This window comes from Somniosus microcephalus, unplaced genomic scaffold, assembly GCF_052327205.1.
Source record: "Somniosus microcephalus isolate GS21.2 unplaced genomic scaffold, FLI_Smic_1.0 unresolved_chr4, whole genome shotgun sequence".
NCBI lineage: Eukaryota > Metazoa > Chordata > Chondrichthyes > Squaliformes > Somniosidae > Somniosus > Somniosus microcephalus.
Window position 1 is genome coordinate 43,266,819 of NW_028225182.1, and position 22,912 is coordinate 43,289,730.

At 48.6% G+C, this 22,912-nt stretch overlaps 1 protein-coding gene across 1 annotated transcript; it reads left to right on the forward strand.

The window, feature by feature from the left end:
* The first annotated feature begins 1,160 nt into the window (after window positions 1–1,160).
* LOC147090645 (G protein-coupled receptor 83-like) lies at window positions 1,161–20,818 on the forward strand. The gene is made up of 4 exons (XM_085977153.1): window positions 1,161–1,487; window positions 8,935–9,060; window positions 10,310–10,443; window positions 20,197–20,818. The coding sequence occupies exons 1-4, from the start codon at window positions 1,161–1,163 to the stop codon at window positions 20,816–20,818; spliced, it is 1,209 nt and encodes a 402-aa protein (XP_085833279.1).
* The last annotated feature ends 2,094 nt before the right edge of the window (window positions 20,819–22,912 follow it).

A 22,912-nucleotide genomic window follows, 5' to 3' on the forward strand; every position in this document is an offset into this window, starting at 1 on the left:
TTCATTTCTCTCTTCTCATTTCACTCCATGAGCCGGAGCTTCGCGCTGCTCTTCAGCATCGTCTCCAACTGCCTGCCGGACAAGAGAGAGATGGAGAGACCTTCACTCTTAAACTGACCAGACCTTCTCATTTCAACCTGGAACTGACCAGACCTTCAATTTCACCCTGAAACTGACCAGACCTTCTAATTTCACCCTGAAACTGACCAGAACTTCTAATTTCAACGTGGAACTGACCAGACCTTCAATTTCACCTTGAAACTGACCAGACTTTCTTATTTCAACCTGAAACTGACCAGACCTTCTCCTTTCACCCTGAAACTGACCAGACCATCTAATTTCACCCTGAAACTGACCAGACCTTCTCATTTCAACGTGGAACTGACCAGACCTTCTAATTTCACCCTGAAACTGACCAGACCTTCCAATTTCACCCTGAAACTGACCAGACCTTCTAATTTCAACGTGAAACTGACCAGAACTTCTCATTTCAACCTGGAACTGACCAGACCTTCTAATTTCACCCTGAAACTGACCAGACCTTCTAATTTCAACGTGAAACTGACCAGACCTTCCAATTTCACCCTGAAACTGACCAGACCATCTAATTTCACTCTTAAACTGACCAGAACTTCTCATTTCAACCTGGAACTGACCACACACCTTCCACTTCACCCTGAAACTGACCACACACCTTCCACTTCACCCTGAAACTGACCACACACCTTCCATTTCACCCTGAAACTGACCACACACCTTCCATTTCACCCTGAAACTGACCACACACCTTCCATTTCACCCTGAAACTGACCACACACCTTCCATTTCACCCTGAAACTGACCACACATCTTCTATTTCACCCTGAAACTGACCACACATCTTCCATTTCACCCTGAAACTGACCACACACCTTCCATTTCACCCTGAAACTGACAAGAGGTGAAATAAATTTCCAAAAAGATTGGTTAAATGATGGGAGAAGGAGAGTTGCTTGCCCAGAAATTGTTGAGTTAGAGGAGAGGAGCGGCCGAGCCTGCACTGACGGGACTGAGGCCAATGCGGTCCTTCTTCCTGATGAGGTCCATGTTGCCGGCATGACCAGGGGAAAATGAGGCATTCAGTGAAATTCCTGCCCCGCAGCTTGCTTAAGCCGCTCGCCATGTCCAACGCGTCTCGCTTCTCCCAGGTGGACCTGTTTCAGGCCTACGAGGACTACAACGAGTCCACCTTCAGCAACTTCTCGCTCGCCCTCCTCAGGAACTTGATCGACTCGGCCAGGTACGACACCGACTCACAGAACCTCACCGTCCAGGCCCTGCTGATCGTGGCTTACTCCGTCATCATCGCCATCTCCCTCTTCGGCAACCTCCTGGTGTGCCAAGTGGTTGTGAAGAGTAAGAAGGTGAACACGGCCACCAGCCTCTTCATTGCCAACTTGGCGATCGCGGACCTGATGATTACCCTGCTCAACACACCCTTCACTCTGGTAGGTCCTAATTCATTTATTCCTTTACTGGGTTACAGCTGACAGAGCTATTTCACTGAGATCAAGAATCACAGAGCTTTCTCCTTGCTTCAGTAGTCATTGGGTAGATTCAATACCTCCAATGTTAATCATGCAGAAGAGATAAGAAAGAAAGACTTGCATTTATAACAGCGCCTTTCACAACCTCAGGACATCCCCAAAGTGCTTTACACGTTTGAAGTGTGGTCACCATTGTAATGTAGGAAATACAGTAGCACACAGCAAGATCCCACAAACAGCGATGAGATAAATGACCAGATAACTGTTGGACCTCGTGGAGAGTTAAAGGATTAACACTCAAACTTCTTTGTATCTTGGAGCAACAGGCTTTTCAATATAAACAGGATGGCTTGGAAGCGTTGCGCGAGGAAGGCATAGCTTGTCTTCTAATGCAAAAAGTGCTTGTGTAAGGATATAAGTGTCATGTAATAACATCTGCCATGAGCGATTAAAGTCTAACTCTAGGGGTTAGGGTAATAAACATGGGTAGGAGCTATCCATTAGCTATAGTATAGAAAGATAATGGCTATGCTTTTTCTTCAAAGATGTTAGTAACAGTTAGATCAGGAAGTCTTGTTTTGAGGGAAGTAGCTTTGAAGTAAACAACTATAAATGTTTACATGACTAGTCTGTCTTTAAAGTACTTGGGAATAGATGTGACATGAGGTCTTATCTGTGACATGTCGGCAAAATATATGCTGTATAAAGGAGCATGGTTTTCAATAGTTCTCCAGAGGGCTCGAAAGATAGAACTTGAAGCCGAAAGCCACGCTCTGATCTGGGTTGGGTTGCTCCCTCATCCTAGGTATCAATAAAGTCTGTTCCGTATATTACATTATGAAGTGTCTCGTGCTTACTCACAACACATTCTTGTGAGAAGGGAGGCTTGAAGGTTACAGTTTTTGCAGGCTTTCTCCCCCTCCCCTTTCAGCTGTGGTGAGAAAGATGTTTGATTTATAATTGAACCTTGAAAAGATTTGAATCTGTATCTAACCCATGCTGTACCTGCCCCGGGAGTGTTTGAGGGGACAGTGTAGAGGGAGCTTTACTTTGTATCTAACCCATGCTGTACCTGCCCTGGGAGTGTTTGATGGGACAGTGTAGAGGGACCTTTACTCTGTATCTAGCCCGTGTTGTACCTGCCCTGGGAGTGTTTGATGGGACAGTGTAGAGGGAGCTTTACTCTGTATCTAACCCGTGCTGTACCTGCCCCGGGAGTGTTTGATGGGACAGTGTAGAGGGAGCTTTACTCTGTATCTAACCCATGCTGTATGTGCCCTGGGAGTGTTTGACGGGTCAGTGTTGAGGGAGCTTTACTCTGTATCTAACCTGTGCTGTACCTGCCCTGGGAGTGTTTGATGGGACAGTGTAGAGGGACCTTTACTCTGTATCTAACCCGTGCTGTACCTGCCCTGGGAGTGTTTGATGGGACAGTGTAGAGGGACCTTTACTCTGTATCTAACCCGTGCTGTACCTGCCCTGGGAGTGTTTGATGGGACAGTGTACAGGAACCTTTACTCTGTATCTAATCCACGCTGTACCTGCCCTGGGAGTGTTTGATGGGACAGTGTACAGGGAGCTTTACTCTGTATCTAACCCGTGCTGTACCTGCCCTGTGATTGTTTGATGGGACAGTGTAGAGGGACCTTTACTCTGTATCTAACCCGTGCTGCACCTGCCCAGGGAGTGTTTGATGGGACAGTGTACAGGGAGCTTTACTCTGTATCTAACCCGTGCTGTACCTGCCCTGGGAGTGTTTGATGGGACAGTGTACAGGGAGCTTTACTCTGTATCTAGCCCATGCTGTACCTGCCTCTTTCTACTGCCAACAACAATTTGCATTTAGATAGCGCCTTTAACCAAAAGATATCCCAAAGAGCTTCCTAGGCGCAGATAAATAATTGATAATGAAGCAGAGGAGATATTAAGAAGGGAGACAAAAGCCTTGGTCAAAGAGGAGTGTCTTAAAGGAGGAGAGCGATATGGAGAGCAGAAAGGTTTAAGGAGGGAATGAAAAAGCGTGGATTTTTTTGAGGAGGACAGTTATTAACATTAACCCTTTAACTCGCCTGTTTCAATGTACAGCCTGATCCCAGCGGTGGTTAAACCTTTCACCCATTTCGTCAGTTTCAGCGCAGTTTCAACTTCCTAGTCAGCTTTCAAGGTCAGCCGTGGCTCAATGGTAGCCCTCTCGCCTCTGAGTCAGAAGGTCATGCGTTCATAGTCCCACTCTAGCGACTAGAGCACATAACCCAAGCTGACATTCGACAACAACTCTTATTTATATTAAAAAAAGCCTTGCATTTCTATAGCGCCTTTCACGACCACCGGACGTCCCAAAGCGCTTTACAGCCAATGAAGTACTTTTTGAAGTGGAGTCACTGTTGTAATGTAGGAAATGCTACAGCCAAGTTGCGCACAGCAAGCTCCCACAAATGTCAATGTGCTAATGACTGGATAATCTTTTTTTTTTATGTTGGCGGAGAGATAAATATTGGCCTCAGGACACCAGGGAGAACTCCCCCCTGCTCTTCTTCGAAATAGTGGCCATGGTATCTTTACGTCCACCTGAGAAAGCAGACAGGGCCTCAGTTTAACGTCTCATCCGAAAGACGGCATCTCCGACAGTGCGGCACTCCCTCAGCACTGCACAGGGAGTGTCAGCCTAGCTTTATGTGCTTAAGTCCCTGGAGTGGGACTTGAACCCACAACCTTCTGACTCAGGGGCGAGTGTGCTACCCACTGAGTGCTTTTAATGTAGTAAAACGTCCCAAGGTGCTTCACAGGAGCGTCATCAGGTAAAATTTGGCACCGAGCCACATAAGGAGATATTCGGAAAAAAGCTTGGTCAAAGAGGTAGGTTTTAAGGAGTCTCTCAGAGAGGAAAAGAGGTGGAGAGGAAATTCCTGAGCTTGGGGCCCAGGCAGCTGAAGGCACGGCCGCCAATGGTGGAGCGATTATAATCGGAGAAGCTCAAGAGGACAGAATTAGAGGAGCGCAGAGATCTGGGGAGGGGGGAGTTGTGGGGCTGGAGGAGATTACAGAGATAGGGAGGGGGCGAGGGCCATGGAGGGATTTGAAAACAAGGATGAGAATTTTTAAATTCGAGGCGTTGCTTAACCGGGAACCATTGTAGGTCAGCAAGCACAGGGTTGATGGGTAAATGGGACTTAGTGTGAGCTAAGTCACCCACAGCCGAGTTTTGGATGACCTCAACTTTATGGAGGGTAGAACATGGGAGGCTGGCCAGGAGTCTGTTGGAATAGTCAAGCCTAGCGGCAACAAAGTACGGAGGCAGTGCTGCACTGTCGGAGGGGCTGTCTTTTGGATGGGATGTTAAACCGAGGCCCCGTCTACCCTCTCAAGCGGATGTAAAAGAGCCCATGGCCACTATTTCGAAGAAGAGCAGGGAGTTTTTCCCCAGTGTCCTGGCCAATATTTATCCCTCAATCAACATCACTAAAACAAATGATCTGGTCATTTATTGCATTGCTGTTTGTGGGACCTTGCTGTGTGCAAATTGACTGCTGCATTTCCTGCATTACAACAGTGGCTACACTTCAAAAGTACTTCATTGGCTGTAAAGCGCTTTGGGATGTCCTGAGGTCATGAAAGGTGCTATAGAAATGCAAGTCCTTCTTTCATCCTACCTCATTAAACTTATGAGTCACAGAGGGTTTCGACATATTCAATCTCCCTCACCTAAGGCACATTGAGAGTTTATTGGACTGGGTTGAGTGAGGACACATGTGGTAAAGGGATCATGGCTTGAGATAAAGGGGATCATGGCTTGATGTAAAGGGGATCATGGCTTGAGGTAAAGGGGACCATGGCTTGAGGTAAAGGGCCATGGCTTGAGGTAAAGGAGACCATGGCTTGAGGTAGAGGAGACCATGACTTGAGGTAAAGGGGACCATGGCTTGAGGTAAAGGGCCATGGCTTGAGGTAAAGGAGACCATGGCTTGAGGTAAAGGGGCCATGGCTTGAGGTAAAGGGGACCATGGCTTGAGGTAAAGGGGACCATGGCTTGAGGTAAAGGGGACCATGGCTTGAGGTAAAGAGGGCCATGGCTTGAGGTAAAGGGACCATGGCTTGAGGTAAAGGGACCATGGCTTGAGGTAAAGGGACCATGGCTTGAGATAAAGGAGACCATGGCTTGAGGTAAAGGGACCATGGCTTGAGGTAAACGGCCATGGCTTGAGGTAAAGGGACCATGGCTTGAGATAAAGGGGACCATGGCTTGAGATAAAGTGACTGTGGCTTGAGATAAAGGGACCATGGCTTGAGGTAAAGGGACCATGGCTTGAGGTAAATAGACCATGGCTTGAGATAAAGGGAACCATGACTTGAGATAAAGGAGACCATGGCTTGAGGTAAAGAAGACAATGGCTTGAGGTAAAGGGACCATGGCTTGAGGTAGAGGGACCATGGCTTGAGGTAAAGGGGACCATGGCTTGAGGTAACGGGACCATGGCTTGAGATAAAGGGACCATGTCTTGAGATAAAGGTACCATGGCTTGAGGTAAAGGGACCTTGGCTTGAGGTAAAGGAGACCATGGCTTGAGGAAAAGGGGACCATGGCTTGAGGTAAAGGGGACCCTGGCTTGAGGTAAAGGGACCATGGCTTGAGATAAAGGGACCATGGCTTGAGGTAAACGGGACCATGGCTTGAGGTAAAGGGGACCCTGGCTTGAGGTAAAGGGGACAATGGCTTGAGGTAAAGGGGACCCTGGCTTGAGGTAAAGGGACCATGGCTTGAAATAAAGGGACCATGGCTTGAGGTAAAGGGGACCCTGGCTTGAGGTAAAGGGACCATGGCTTGAGATAAAGGGACCATGGCTTGAGGTAAAGGGACCCTGGCTTGAGGTAAAGGGGACCATGGCTTGAGATAAAGGGACCATGGCTTGAGGTAAAGGGGACCCTGGCTTGAGGTAAAGGGACCATGGCTTGAAATAAAGGGACCATGGCTTGAGGTAAAGGGGACCCTGGCTTGAGGTAAAGGGACCATGGCTTGAGATAAAGGGACCATGGCTTGAGGTAAAGGGACCCTGGCTTGAGGTAAAGGGGACCATGGCTTGAGATAAAGGGACCATGGCTTGAGGTAAAGGGACCCTGGCTTGAGATAAAGGAGGCCATGGCTTGAGATAAAGGGACCATGGCTTGAGGTAGAGGGACCCTGGCTTGAGGTAAAGGGACCCTGGCTTGAGGTAAAGGGACCCTGGCTAGAGATAAAGGAGACCATGGCTTGAGATAAAGGGACCATGGCTTGAGGTAAACGGACCCTGGCGTGAGATAAATGGACCATGGATTGAGGTAAAGGGACCCTGGCTTGAGATAAAGGAGACCATGGCTTGAGATAAAGCGACCATGGCTTGAGGTAAAGGGACCCTGGCTTGAGATAAATGGACCATGGCTTGAGATAAAGGGACCATGGCTTGAGGTAAAGGAGACCATGGCTTGAGGTAAAGCGACCATGGCTTGAGATAAAGGGACCATGGCTTGAGGTAAAGGAACCATGGCTTGAGGTAAAGGAGACCATGGCTTGAGATAAGGGAGACCATGGCTTGAGATAAAGGGACCATGGCTTGAGGTAAACTGACCATGGCTTGAGATAAAGGGACCCTGGCTTGAGGTAAAGGGGACCATGGCTTGAGGTAAAGGGACCATGGCTTGAGATAAAGGGACCATGGCTTGAGATAAAGAGACCATGGCTTGAGTTAAAGGGACCATGGCTTGAGATAAAGGGACCATGGCTTGCGAAAAATGGAACCATGGCTTGAGGTAAAGGTGATCATGGCTTGAGATAAAGGGACCATGGCTTGAGGTAAAGGAGACCATGGCTTGAGATAAAGGGACCATGGCTTGAGGTAAAGGAGACCATGGCTTGAGGTAAAGGTGATCATGGCTTGAGGTAAAGGGACCATGGCTTGAGATAAAGGGACCATGGCTAGAGGTAAAGGGACCCTGGCTTGAGATAAAGTGACCATGGCTTGAGGTAAAGGGGACCATGGCTTGAGATAAAGGGACCATGGCTTAAGATAAAGGGACCATGGCTTGAGGTAAAGGGACCATTGCTTGAGATAAAGGGACCATGGCTTGAGATAAAGGGACCATGGCTTGAGATAAAGGAGACCATGGCTTGAGATAAAGGAGACCATGGCTTGAGGTAAAGGGGACCATGGCTTGAGATAAAGGAGACCATGGCTTGTGATAAAGGGACCATGGCTTGAGGTAAAGGAGACCATGGCTTGAGGTAAAGGGACCCTGGCTTGAGGTAAAGGGACCATGGCTTGAGATAAATTAAACCATAGCTTGAGATAAAGGGACCATGGCTTGAGATAAAGGGGACCATGGCTTGAGATAAAGGGACCATGGCTTGAGATAAAGGAGACCATGGCTTGAGATAAAGGGGACCATGGCTTGAGATAAAGGAGACCATGGCTTGAGATAAAGTAAACCATAGCTTGAGGTAAAGGGACCATGGCTTGAGGTAAAGGGACCATGGCTTGAGATAAAGTAAACCATGGCTTGAGATAAAGGGGACCATGGCTTGAGGTAAAGGGAACCCTGGCTTGAGGTAGAATGGAGCATGGCTTGAGATAAAGGAGACCATGGCTTGAGATAAAGTAAACCATAGCTTGAGGTGAAGGAGACCATGGCTTGAGATAAAGGGACCATGGCTTGAGGTCAAGGGACCATGGCTTGAGGTAAAGGGACCATGGCTTGAGATAAAGGGACCATGGCTTGAGATAAAGGAGACCATGGCTTGAGATAAAGGAGACCATGGCTTGAGATAAAGTAAACCATAGCTTGAGATAAAGGGACCATGGCTTGAGATAAAGGGGACCATGGCTTGTGATAAAGGAGACCATGGCTTGAGATAAAGTAAACCATAGCTTGAGATAAAGGATACCATGGCTTGAGATAAAGTAAACCATGGCTTGAGATAAAGGGGACCATGGCTTGAGATAAAGGGGACCATGGCTTGTGATAAAGGAGACCATGGCTTGAGATAAAGTAAACCATAGCTTGAGATAAAGGATACCATGGCTTGAGATAAAGTAAACCATGGCTTGAGATAAAGGGGACCATGGCTTGAGATAAAGGAGACCATGGCTTGAGGTGAAGAAGACCATGTCTTGAGGTAAAGGGAACCCTGGCTTGAGGTAGAAGGGAGCATGGCTTGACGTAAAGGGACCATGTTTTGAGATAGAGGGATGCATGGCTAGATGTAGAAAGGATCCGGATGTGAGGTTGAGGGGATCATGGCTTGAGATAAAGTGGAGCATGATTTGAGATAGAGGGACCATGGCTTGAGATAGAAGAGATCATTGTTCGAGAAGAAGGGGATCATGGCTTGAGGTATTGGGGATGCAACTCTAACGCTCACCTTAATGTCGTTCCTTAGGTCCGCTTTGTGAACAGCAGCTGGATCTTTGGAACAACCATGTGTCACATCAGCCGATTCGCCCAGTACTGCTCGCTCCATGTCTCCGCGCTGACTCTGACAGCCATTGCCCTCGATAGGTACCAGGTAGGTTAAGGCAGCTTAATATATCATGTCACTTTTGTTCAACACCTGGAAGCATTTCCCAAGGTCACCCAATGAGACATATTGTTACTGCCGGCCAAATCATGTCATCGGGTCGGGTAGTTTACTGGCCATGGTGCTGGACTAGAGCTTTGGAGTTTCAGTCCCACCGTGGCAAGTTATAATATTAATTTTCATAAATCCAGCAATTTGTGGGCCGGGAGCTAGAAAAAAATGAGCACCAAAGTTGCCATTTGTCATAAAAACCCAGCGCGTTCACTAATGTCCTTAATGTTCCATGGAAGGGAATATGCCACCTGTACCCGGTCTGGCCTACATGTGACTCCAGTCCCCTCTCCTACCCGGTCTGGCCTTACATCTGACTCTATTTTCCACCCGTACCCGGTCTGGCCTACAAGTGACTCCAGTCCCTGCCCCTACCCGGTCTGGCCATTCCCACACAGTGCGGTTGACTCTAAACACCCTCCGAAGTGGTGTAACAAGTCCCGAGGTTGTGCCAACAACCGCTGTCCTGGAAGTCCCTCCCTAACACTTTTGTGGGCAGCACCATCACCACAAAGACAGCAGTGGTTCAAGGAGATGGCCCCACCACCGTCTTCTCAGGGCAATTAAAGCCCACTTTCCAAAATGGGACCGTTGTCTATTTTTCTTCTCCACTCCCAACCGAGGGTCTTTGAAGTCAATGGTAGCACCTTAATTGCTGACCTCAGATCAGGTAACCCAGCCCCGATAAGTGGCGCAAGAACCAGGGAAGAGATGAGGAGGACTCTAGGACTAGGGGACATAGTCTAAAAATTAGAGTCAGGCCTTTCAGGAGTGAAATTTGGAAACACTTCTACACACAAAGGGTGGTAGAAGTTTGGAGTTCTACTTCCGCAAACAGCAATTAATGCTTGGCCAATTGTTAATTTTAAATCTGAGATTGATAGATTTTTGCTTAACCAATGGTATTAAGGGATATGGGCCAAAGGCGGGTATGTGGAGTTAGATCACGGATCAGTCATGATCTCATTGAATGGCGGAACAGGCTCGAGGGGCTAAGTGGCCCCCTCCTGTTCCTGCGTTCCTTTTCTTTTACACAGCGAGTTGTTTTGATTTGGAATGCACTTCCCCCAGTAAACACTCACTGGAACACAGAGTGCGTTCTTTGTGTCACAGATTGAGCTGGGCATGAGTCACTCCATCGGGTTCAGTCGAATAATCACACACAGCTCTTGATGTTTACTTTTAGGCCATCATGCACCCTTTAAAGCCTCGTATGTCGGTGCCCAAGGGAGCCATCTGCATCTCCAGCATCTGGATCCTGGCTTCCTGCTTCTCTTTACCTCATGCGATTTACCAGAAATTATTTCGCTTTGTGTACAGGTAAGTGTCACCTAAACCTGTGCGGCCGAGCAACACTGGAATGATACCCGGACTCCGCGGTTAAATTAGGAGGAGAGATTACACAAACTAGGGTTGTACTCCCTGGAATTTCGAAGGTTAAGGGGTGATCTGATCGAAGTTTTCAGGATATTAAGGGGAACAGATAGGGTCGATAGAGAGAAACTATATCCGCTGCTTGGGGAGTCTAGGACTAGGGGGCATAGACTAAAAATTAGAGCCAGACCATAGGAAGTTAGGAAACACTTCTACACACAAAGGGTGGTAGAGGTTTGGAACTCTCATCTACAAACGGCAATTGATGCTCAGTCAATTGTTAATTTTAAATCTGAGATTGATAGATTTTTGTTAACCAAAGGTATTAAGGTTTATGGGGCAAAGGCTGGTAGAGGGAGTTAGGTCACAGATCAGCAACCATCTCTGTGAATGGTGGAACAGGCTCGAGGGGCAAATCCTGTTGCTATGGAGCACTAGTAAGCTTCCTCAGGGCACTGGCTTTTAGGGTTACCTCTGCCTGCAGTCACCTGGTAAAAATGCCTAAAGACAAGTCCATTCCTCTAAATCCTATCAGCGAGCCAGATCGGATGGTCCAACCAACATGGTCACCCTGGATGACTGAGGACCTGACAGTTCAGGGATCCCATTACCAAACCTTTCAGAGAAGATTGAAATTGCTGGCAATCACTGGGTGTGTCATCTTGAAGCCAACTTGATCCCCCAAAGAGATCCTTTTTTAAATCTAAGAAGATCCTTGCTAAGATTTAAGATAATTGGCAAATAAAAAGCCAGGCAGGAGATGAGGAGAATTTTTTTTTAACGCAGCGAGTTGTGATCTGGAACGCGCTGACTGAAAGGGCGGTGGAAGCAGATTCAATAGTAATTTTCAAAAGGGAATTGGATAAATATCTGAAGTAGAAAAATCTTCAGGACTGTAGGGAACGAGCAGGGGGAGTGCGACTAATTGGATAACTGTTTCAAAGAGCCGGCACAGGCATGATGGGCTGAACGGCCTCCTTCTGTGCTGTACAATGATGTTATGATCTCCCCCTCCCCAAGGAATTAATGGAGGGAAACGTGTGTGGGCTGGGACTATGCAGTCTCCCCACGTGCACTTCCAGTGTGTGCAAGGACCATAGAAGTTTGCCCCTAGATGAGATGGATGGAATGGATTGAGATGGCGTGGATTAGAATAATACTAGACAAAAATAAATTAAATTAGGATGAGATGGGAGTAATTGGAATGGAATGGGATCAGGTAGAATGGGATGAGGTGGGCCTGAAATGGAATACAATAGAGTGGGAAAAGATGGAATGGGAGGAGGTGGAATTGAATTGGAATGTAGCAGAATGGGATAAATTAGAATGGGATAAGGTGGGATTGAATTGGAATGTAGCGGAATGGGATAAGTTAGAATGGGATAAGGTGGGATTGAATTGGAATGTAGCGGAATGGGATAAGTTCGAATGGGATAAGGTGGGATTGAATTGGAATGCAATGGAATGAGATAAGTTAGAATGGGATAAGGTGGGATTGAATTGGAATGTAGCGGAATGGGATAAGTTAGAATGGGATAAGGTGGGATTGAATTGGAATGTAGCGGAATGGGATAAGTTAGAATGGGATAAGGTGGGATTGAATTGGAATGTAGCGGAATGGGATAAGTTCGAATGGGATAAGGTGGGATTGAATTGGAATGCAATGGAATGAGATAAGTTAGAATGGGATAAGGTGGGATTGACTTGGAATGCAATGGAATGGGATAAGTTAGAATGGGATGAGGTGGGATTGAATTGGAATGCAACGGAATGGGATAAGGTAGAATATGATGAGCTGGGATCGAATTGGAATGCAGCGGAATGGGATAAGATAGAATAGGATGAGCTGGGATCGAATTGGAATGCAGCGGAATGGGATAAGATAGAATGGGATGAGGTGAGTTGTAATTGAATGAGTTTGAGTGAATAGGACGAGGTGGCATGAAATAGGATGGAATGGGGTGAGAAACTGGATGACAAAGGAAAGATCGAAGAGAAAAAACTGGAGGAATTTGATCATTGGAAACGGACGGTTAGAATAGTTGGAAAATGTAACATTTTAAAAAGAAAGATAGAGACAGAATAGAGAAAAGCAGGGAGAAATGTGCAAGTGTTAAATTTCTAAAATTTTCATTTGTTGAGGCGCCAAGCCAATGAAGAGCCTAAAGTCCAAAGAGTTACGGCTTGTAGCTGCAATCAAGGCCCAATCTTTGACTCGAAGTGTCAGCCATGACTCAGTGGGCAGCACCCTCGCCTCTGAGTCAGAAGGTCATGGGTTCAAGTCCCACTCCAGGGACTTGGGCACATAAAGCTAGGCCAACACTCCAGTGCAGTGCTGAGGGAGCGCCACACTGTCGGAGGTGCCGTCTTTCGGATGAGATGTTAAACCGCGGTCTGCTCTCTCAGGTGGACGTAAAAGATCCCGTGGCACTATTTCGAAGAAGAGCAGGGATGTTCTCCCCGGTGTGCTGGCCAATATTTATCCCTCAACCAACAGAACAAAAGCAGATTATCTGGTCATTCGCACATTGCTGTTTGTGGGGGCTTGCTGTGCGCAAATTGGCTGCCGCGTTTCCCACATTATAACAGTGACTACGCTTCAAAAGTACTTCATTGGGTGTAAAGCGCTTTGAGACACCCGGTGGTTGTGAAAGGCGCTAAAGTAATGCAAGTCTTTCTTTTTGAAGTATGTGTCCGAATCACCGAATGGCCCCGCCAACAGGTAAGCATAGGTGTGGCAGTTGGAGGGTTAAAAAGCCTTGCCGATGTTGTTCTAGTTCGCTCTAATTGGAGGAGTGGGAGAGTGGGTGTTTCAATCCTGTTATCTGAAGCAATCACTTTTAAAAAAATATATATATATATGCGACAAAAAACTAGGCTTGTACGCCATTCAGAGATAAATGGTACTGAAATGGAATCATTCCGTGCACTTCAATTACAGCGGGCTTCATGAACAGGACAATGGAGTTGATTTGCAGGAGATGCTGATTGAAAAATGATAGACTCTAATTTACTCTCTGTCCATTCCGGAGTGTAGCCAGCTCTCTCAGCGGTGCACATAATCACGAGGAATCTATCCTCGATCGTCTGCACACTTGCCAGGAGTCTCCCCACCACCCAGAGGGGTAAGCTCGTCCGAGATTTATATTGCCTGCAATAATAGAGGGCCCTGGTGAGACCACACCTGGAGTACTGTGTACAGTTTTGGTCTCCTTAACTAAGGAAGGATACACTTGCCTTAGAGGGAGTGCAACGAAGGTTCGCCAGACTGCTTCCTGGGATGGGGGGATTGTCCTATGAGGAGAGATTGCGTCGACCTATATTCCCTAGAGTTTAGAAGAATGAGAGGTGATCTCATTGAAGCGTATAAAATTCCTAGAGGGCTTGACAGGGTAGATGCTGGGACCGCAAGGCTCTACAGATGGTGGTAAAAGCTGCACAACATACTACAGGAATTAAACTACCTGCTGTGCAGGATATCTACCCCGAGAGGTGCCGGAGGAAGACCCTGAGAATCATTAAAGACGCGAGCCACCCCAGCCACAACCTCATCGCCCTGCTCCCGTCCGGTAAGAGATACCGAAGCATACGGTCTCGTACCAGCAGGTTTCGAAACAGCTTCTACCCCCAGGCCATAAGACTCATGAACGAATAATTTATTATTATTTATTACTGTTGTTTTATTTATTAATACTGTATTTCTATTGGTATTTTTATCATTGCTATGCCATATTTATTCCAATGTTGGGAGGACTCGTAAAAATCAACATTTCATTGTGCAGTACACACGTCTGCTGCATATATGACAAATAAAAATTGAATTGAATTGAAATTGAATGTTTTCCCCTGGCTGGGGAATCTAGAACTAAGGGCCACAGTCTCAGGATAAGGGGTTGGCCTTCACTTAGAGGGTTGTGAATCTTTGGAATTCTCTACCCCGAAGGGCTGTGGAGGCTCAGTCATCGAGTCTATTCAAGACAAAGATCGATAGATGTTTGGATACTAAGGGAACCAAGGGATATGGAGATCAGGCGGGAAAGTGGAGTTGAGGTGGAAGATCAGCCGTGATCTTATTGAATGGCCGACTCCTGCTCCTATTTCTCATGAGATGCTTGAAGAGTTAAATTACCGTGAAGGAGATGAGTCTCCCGACCGTTTTATTCTCCCCTCCGTGTTTTCTTTTGTGGCTGAAAGCCCAGAGCTACGCTACGGGACAGGTCTCAGTGATCAGATAACATTCTCGTCACTACTGAAAATGGCCATTTTATTTTTCATGGCAGGTAGTTAGAACCGGTTGCAGAATGTTTAATCTATGTCCATCTGAACTTGATAAGATTATGCTGGAGCAAAAATGTTCCAACTTAATGGGCCAGATCTTGCTTGAGCAGGGCATCGTTAGTTAAACATTTATCCTATAAAAAGTAGCGAAGTTATGCTGAACCTTTATAAAAGTGCTGGTTAGACCACAACTGGAGTATTGCATCCAGTTCTGGTCACCACACTTTAGGAAGGATGTGAAGGCCCTTGAGAGGGTGCAGAGGAGATTTACCAGAATGGTTCCGGGGATGGGAGATCTTAGCTACAACGACAGGTTGGAGAAGCTGGATTTTGATCGAGGTGTACAAGATTATGACGGGTTTGGATAGGCTAGACGGGGAAAGGCTGTTCCCACGAGTTGATGGTACGAGGACTAGGGGACACAGATTTAAGGTTTTGGGCAAGAGATACAGGGGGGACCTGAGGAAAACTTTTTTACGCAGCGAGTGGTGAAGACCTGGAACTCGCTGCCGACGGAAGTGGTGGAAGCGGAGACACTCAATGTTTTCAAGGGGAGACTGGATAGGCACTTGAGGGAAATAAACTTGCAGGGCTACGGGGATAGAGCGGGGGAATGGGACTGACTGGATTGCTCCACAGAGAGCCGGCACGGACTCGATGGGCCGAATGGCCTCCTTCTGTGCCATTATGACTCTATGGCCTAGAAATTCAGTTAGGGGCGCCCAGCTCGACCGGGCGCCGGAATTACCGCTGCGCACGGAGCCACTTGCGCCAGCGGGAAATTCAGTTTCAGCACCCCAAGTGGAAGCCGGCCGCTAAATAAGGGTTTCGGCGCCCCGCTTGGGGCGCTGAAACTGAATATCGGCGTGTAAAGTGCCGCAGCGCCACCCGCTGCGGCACGGCAGCCTGCGGTACTGCAGGCCTTCCTCTCATTCTTAAGGGGGAGGCGCCTGCAACAGCGCGATCCCCGCTCGCGAGTGCCGGCAAATGAGCCCGGCACCAAGGAGAAGTGCCGGGCTCTCTGGAAACAGCCGGCAATGCCGCGGGGGGGTGGGGGGTGTAGGAGGCCGGGGAAGGAGGTGCGGGCAGGCGGCCGCCGAAAAAGCGGCCGGCCGCACCTCCACCTTAATTCGCCCCACTACCGGCACAGGTAGGCCCCGTGTACCGGTCGCTGTTTGCGGCCAGCGCGGGGGAGGCGGCAGCAACCAAATATGGCCAGCGGGGCGATAGCGGGGCGCTGCGCACACCGATGACGTCATCGGTGGCGGCGCAGCGCTACTGGCTAACGCCGCCATTAGCGCCCCGCTAAATATCGCGGTAGGTTTGCACAGTGGCGCAAAAGTCCTCTTTGGGCGCAAACTGTTGGCGCAGGCCACTGAATTTCTAGGCCTACGCCTTTATGACCCTCCAGCTCAAACTTATGTGTGTCGTAACTTGGTTGACGAGGTGAGGGAGACGAAATGAGTGAGACGAGGTGAGGGAGACGAGATGAGGGAGACAAGGTGAGTGAGACGAGGTGAGTAAAACGTCCCAAGACGTTTCACAGGAACAATTATCGAACAAAATTTAAGCCTGAGCCACATAAGGAGGTATTATGACAGGTGGCCAAAAGCTTGGTCAAAGAGGTAGGTTTTAAGGAGCGAATTTTAAGGAGGAGAGAGAGGCGGAGAGGTTTGGGGGGGAATTCCAGAGCTTGGGGCCTAGGCAGCTGAAGTCAGGACCGCCAATGGCGGAGCCATTAAAAGCAGGGATGTGCAAGAGGCCGGAACTGGAGGTGAACAGAGATCTCAGAGTGTTGTAGGGCTGGAGGAGGTGACAGAGATAGGGAGAGGCGAGGCCATGGAGGGATTTGAGGACGAGGAAGCGAATTTTGAAATCGAGGCGTGGCCGGACCGGGAACCAATGTAGGTCAGCGAGCACCGGGGGTGAGGGGTGAGCGGGACTTGGTGCGAGTTAGGACACGGGCGGCAGAGCTTTGAATGAGCTCAGGTTCATGGAGGGTGGTAGATGGGACGCCGGCCAGGAGAGCGTTGGAATAGTTGATGACTCCTTACCTGAGGCAACTCAATATACAAAATAAACTTAACTCGGCGAAGGTGCCTATGGCAACTGTCCTCAGAGACAATTGATTTCAAAATGACAGATCTCTCGACATAAGTGGACAGAACATGTAGCCAATGGAACGCCCTCAAAAGCTTTTTTATTTATTTCCTTTGAAGTCCGTCTTGTAAAAGCTCTCAGGTAGCTGCCAGGTTCAGTTTGTTTCATCTCAATGAGATGTAAATTGTATTTTGCATTGTAAAAAAACCTCAGGCAGAGAGCAAGTGTTCCATTAGGCTAAAGAGCGGATTGAAGAGGCCCTAGCTCCACATTCTGCTGCTCACCCTGCAGGTGTATTACCATTCGAAAACGCACAGCCATTTCCCTTAGAAGGCGGACATCGTGTCCAGAATGAACTAACACAACAACATCAGCTGTAGGAAGGGCTTCACAAACACCCCTCCCAGCAGGATCAGTGCGTATCACAAACAGCCTGTCCCAGCAGGGTCACTGTGTACCACAAACACCCCCTGTCCCAGCAGGGTCAGTGTGTACCACAAACACCCCCTGTCCCAGCAGGATCAGTGTGTACCACAAACACCCCCTGTCCCAGCAGGGTCAGTGTGTACCACAAACACCCCCTGTCCCAGCAGGGTCAGTGTGTACCACAAACACCCCCTGTCCCAGCAGGGTCAGTGTGTACCACAAACACCCCCTGTCCCAGCAGGATCAGTGTGTACCACAAACACCCCCTGTCCCAGCAGGGTCAGTGTGTACCACAAACACCCCCTGTCCCAGCAGGATCAGTGTGTACCACAAACCCCCTGTCCCAGCAGGGTCAGTGTGTACCACAAACACCCCCTGTCCCAGCAGGGTCAGTGTGTACCACAAACACCCCCTGTCCCAGCAGGGTCAGTGTGTACCACAAACACCCCCTGTCCCAGCAGGGTCAGTGTGTACCACAAACACCCCCTGTCCCAGCAGGATCAGTGTGTACCACAAACACCCCCTGTCCCAGCAGGGTCAGTGTGTACCACAAACACCCCCTGTCCCAGCAGGATCAGTGTGTACCACAAACACCCCCTGTCCCAGCAGGGTCAGTGTGTACCACAAACACCCCCTGTCCCAGCAGGGTCAGTGTGTACCACAAACACCCCCTGTCCCAGCAGGATCAGTGTGTACCACAAACACCCCCTGTCCCAGCAAGGTCAGTGTGTACCACAAACGCCCCCCTGTCCCAGCAGGATCAGTGTGTACCACAAACCCCCTGTCCCAGCAAGGTCAGTGTGTACCACAAACACCCCCTGTCCCAGCAAGGTCAGTGTGTACCACAAACGCCCCCCTGTCCCAGCAGGATCAGTGTGTACCAAAACCCCCCTGTCCCAGCAGGGTCAGTGTGTACCACAAACCCTCTCTCCCAGCAGGGTCAGTGTTGGCACTTCTTGCTGCTGAGTCACGAGGTTGTGGCTTCAAGCCTCACACCAGATAGTGACGCTCCCAGTGCAGGTACAGAGGGAGCGCTGCACTGTCAGCCCTGTCTGTCCTCTCAGTTAGATGTACAAGATCCCACGGCACTATTCAATAATAGAGCACAGCAGCTCTCCTGGTGTTCTGGCCAACATTTACCCCTCAACCACCATCGCTAAGATTGTTTATCCGGTCATTTATCTCGTTGCTGTTTGTGGGAGCTTGCTGTGCGCAAATTGGCTGCTGCGTTTCCTACATTACAACAGGGACTGCGTTCCAAAAATGGCTTCATTGGCTGTAAAGTGCTTTGGGACGTCCTGAGGTCGTTAAAGACGCTGTAGAAATGCAAGTCTTTCTTTACTGCCGTCTAGATTTCTCAGTTAAGAATAAATCCCTTCCACTGATCCGAAACATGATTATAAAATCCTAGCCGCGATTGGCAATGGCTGGGAGCTGCAGATATTGTTATAAGAACATAGGAAATAGGAGCAGGAGTCGGCCATATGGCCCCTCGAGCCCACTCCACCATTCAATAAGATCTCTGCCCCAGAGGGCTGTGAATGCTGAGTCGTTGAGTATATTCAAGGCTGAGATCGATAGATTTTTGGACTCTAGGGGAATCAAGGGCTATGGGGATCGGGCAGGAAAGTGGAGTTGAGGTCGAAGATCAGCCATGATCTTATTGAATGACGGAGCAGGCTCGAGGGGCCGTATGGCCGACTCCTGCTCCTGATTCTTATGTTCTTATCATGGCTGATCTTCGACCTCAACTCCACTTTCCCACCAGATCCCCATATCCCTTGATTATGCACTTTGGCAGGAAAAATCGTAGAGCAAGTTATTATCTTAATGGCAAGAAACTGGAAAGTACTGAAGTACAAAGGGATCTGGGGGTCCTGGTGCATGAAACTCAAAAGGTTAGTATGCAGGTGCAGCAAATGATTAAGAAAGCCAATGGAATGTTGGCTTTCATTGCTAGGGGGATAGAATATAAAAATAGGGAGGTATTGCTTCAGTTGTACAAGGTATTGGTGAGACCGCACCTGGAATACTGCGTACAGTTTTGGTGTCCATACTTAAGAAAAGACATACTTGCTCTCGAGTCAGTACAAAGAAGGTTCACTCGGTTAATCCCGGGGATGAGGGGATGGACATATGAGGAGAGGTTGAGTAGATTGGGACTCTACTCATTGGAGTTCAGAAGAATGAGAGGCGATCTTATTGAAACATATAAGATTGTGAAGGGGTTGGATCGGGTGGATGCGGGGAGGATGTTCCCGATGATGGGTGAAACTAGAACTAGGGGGCATAGTCTTAGAATAAGGGGCTGCTCTTTCAAAACTGAGATGATGAGGAACTACTTCACTCAGAGGGTGGTAGGTCCATGGAATATGCTGCCCCAAAAAGCTGTAGAAGCTACATCATTACATAAATTTAAAACAGAAATAGACAGGTTCCTAGAAGTAAAGGGAATTAAGGGTTACGGGGAGCGGGCAGGAATTTGGACATGAGTCTAGGTTCGGATCGGTCATGGCTCTGTGGTTAGCGGAGCGGGCCCAGGGGCCGTGTAGCCTGATCCTGCTCCTATTTCGTGTGTCTAATTCTGTTAGATTCAGGAGATGGTTCTGTGATAGTAGATTGGCAGTTAGGATCAGATCAGCCATGATCTTATTGAATGGCGGAGCAGGCTCGAGGGGCCGATTGGCCTACTCCTGCTCCTATTTCTTATGTTCTTATGTTCCCTTTGTGTTCAAAAATCTATCGATCTCTGTCTTGAATATACTCAATGACTGAGCCTCCACAGCCCTCTGGGGTAGAGAATTCCAAAGATTCACCACCCTCTGAGTGAAGAAATGTTTCCTCATCTCAGTCCTTATCCTCTTATTCACTAGATTTCTCCTTTTTCCGTTGTAGGGAAACAACAATCAGAAGCCTTTGCATTCCTGCCTTCCCACAGCCCTCTGACATGTTCTGGAAGTACTTGGACCTGGCCACCTTTGGTCTACTTTATGCCCTGCCCTTGTTGGTGATCACCATTGTCTACACCGCGGTGGCCAAGAAGTTCTGGCTGCGGAACGCCATTGGGGACATCACCGTGGAGCAGTACATCGCCCACCGCCGCAAAAAGAAGAAGACCATCAAGATGATGATGCTGGTGGTGGTGGTCTTCGCCGTTTGCTGGTTCCCCCTCAACTGCTACGTGGTCCTCATCTCCAGCCAGCTCATTCGGAGCAGCAATGCCCTGTACTTCACCTTCCATTGGCTCGCCATGAGCAGCACCTGCTACAATCCCTTCATCTACTGTTGGCTGAACGACAAGTTTCGCACCGAGTTGAAGACCATTCTCGGCAGGTGCAGGAGAACAAAGAGCTCAGAAGGCAAGGTGGCACCCGCTGTCCCCAGCAGGGCTAGTAAGAAGGCCTGGCCGGAGGACCAGGGCAGTTACAATCCTCGCCCAACTATGGCAGATAAGAAATCTGAATTGCCTGGGCTGGCAGATAACGACGGAGATGTACGTATACATTTAACCTACTAGTACATTTCCTGTGGTGTTGCGTGGTTGGTTTGATGAACAGGTTTTCTTATAAGGTGTCAGCTGTGGCTCAGTGGGTAGCACTCTCGCCTTTGACAAAGCATAACAAAGACCGCCTATTTCCACCTCCGTAACATCGCCCGTCTCCGCCCTTGCCTCAGCTCATCCGTTGCTGAAACCCTCATCCATGCCTTTGTTACCTCTAGACTTGACTATTCCAACGCACTCCTGGCTGGCCTCCCACATTCCACCCTACGTAAACTTGAGGTCTTCCAAAACTCGGCTGCCCGTGTCCAAGGCCCGTTCGCCCATCACCCCTGTGCTCGCTGACCTACATTGGCTCCCGGTTAAGCAGCGCCTCGATTTCAAAATTCTCATCCTTGATTTCAAATCCCTCCATGGCCCCGTCCCTCCCTATCTCTGTAATCTCCTTCAGCCCCACAACCCTTCGAGATATCTGCGCTCCTCCAATTCTGCCCTCTTGAGCATCCCTGATTATAATCGCTCCACCATTGGTGGCCGTGCCTTCTGTTGCCTGGGCCCTAAGCTCTGGAATTCCCTCCCTAAACCTCTCCGCCTCTCTACCTCTCTGTCCTCCTTTAAGATGCTCCTTAAAACCTACCTCTTTGACCAAGCTTTTGATCACCTGCCCTAATTTATCCTTATGTGGCTCGGTGTCAAATTTTTTGCCTTATAATACTTCTCTGCAGCGCCTTGGAACGTTTTACTATGTTAAAGGGCACTATATAAATACAAGTTGTTGTTGTTTTTGCTGAGTCAGAAGTTTGTGGGTTCAAGTCCCACTCCAGGGACTTGAGCATAAAAATCTAGGCTGACATTCTAGTGTAGTACTGAGGGACGCTGCACCGTCAGAAGTGCTGTCTTTCAGATGAGATGTTAAACCGAGGCCCTGTCTACCCTCTCAGGTGGACGTAAAAGATCCCATGGTGCTATTTTGAAGAAGAGCAGGGGAGTTCTCCCCGGTGTCCTGGGCCAATATTTATCCCTCAATCAACATCACTAAAACAGATTATCTGGTCATCATCACATTGCTATTTGTGGGAGCTTGCTGTGCGCAAATTGGCTGCCGTGTTTTCTACATTACAACAGTGAGTGACTACACTTCAAAATGCACTTCATTGGCTGTAAAGCGCTTTGGGACTTCCGGTGGGTGTGAAAGGCGCTGGAGAAATGCAAGTCTTTCTTTTACATAGAAGATGGCAATGGAGTTGGGAGAGAGCCTTCAGGAACTCCCTCCACAGTGCCATCCGCTGGCCAGGGCCTGTAACTACACGGTTACAATCAAATGTTTACATACAAAGATTTCCATTCTAAACATTTACAGTTAAATATAATATTACATAGAATTACATAGAATTTACAGCACAGAAACAGGCCATTCGGCCCAACTGGTCCGTGCCAGTGTTTATGCTCCACACCAGCCTCCTCCCATCCCTCTTCATCTCACCCCATCAACATATCACTCTATTCCTTTCTCCCTCATGTGTTTATCCAGCTTCCCCTTAAATGTAACTCTGCTATTCGCCTCAACCACTCCCTGTGGCAGCGAGTCCCACGTTCTCACCACTCTCTGGGTAAACAAGTTTCTCAAGAATTCCATGTTTCGTTTATTCGTGACTATCTTATATTTACAACGACTCACTTTGGCCTCCGCCACAATTGGAAACATCTTCTCTTTATAATTTTACAGGGAGTGACACAGTGCTGAGGGAGTGAGGCATTGCTGAGGGAGTGAGGCATTGCTGAGGGAGTGAGGTGGTGCTGAGGGAGTGAGGTGGAGCTGAGGGAGTGAGGCAGTGCTGACTAAGTGAGGCAGTGCTGAGGGAGTGAGGCGGAGCTGAGGGAGTGAGGCAGTGCCGAGGGAGTGAGGCGGTGCCGAGGGAGTGAGGTGATGCTGAGGGAGTGAGGCGGTGCTGAGGGAGTGAGGCAGTGCTGAGGGAGTGAGGCAGTGCTGAGGGAGTGAAGCGGTGCTGAGGGAGTGAGGCAGTGCTGAGGGAGTGAGGCGGTGCTGAGGGAGTGAGGTGGTGCTGAGGGAGTGAGGTGGTGCTGAGGGAGTGAGGCAGTGCTGAGGGAGTG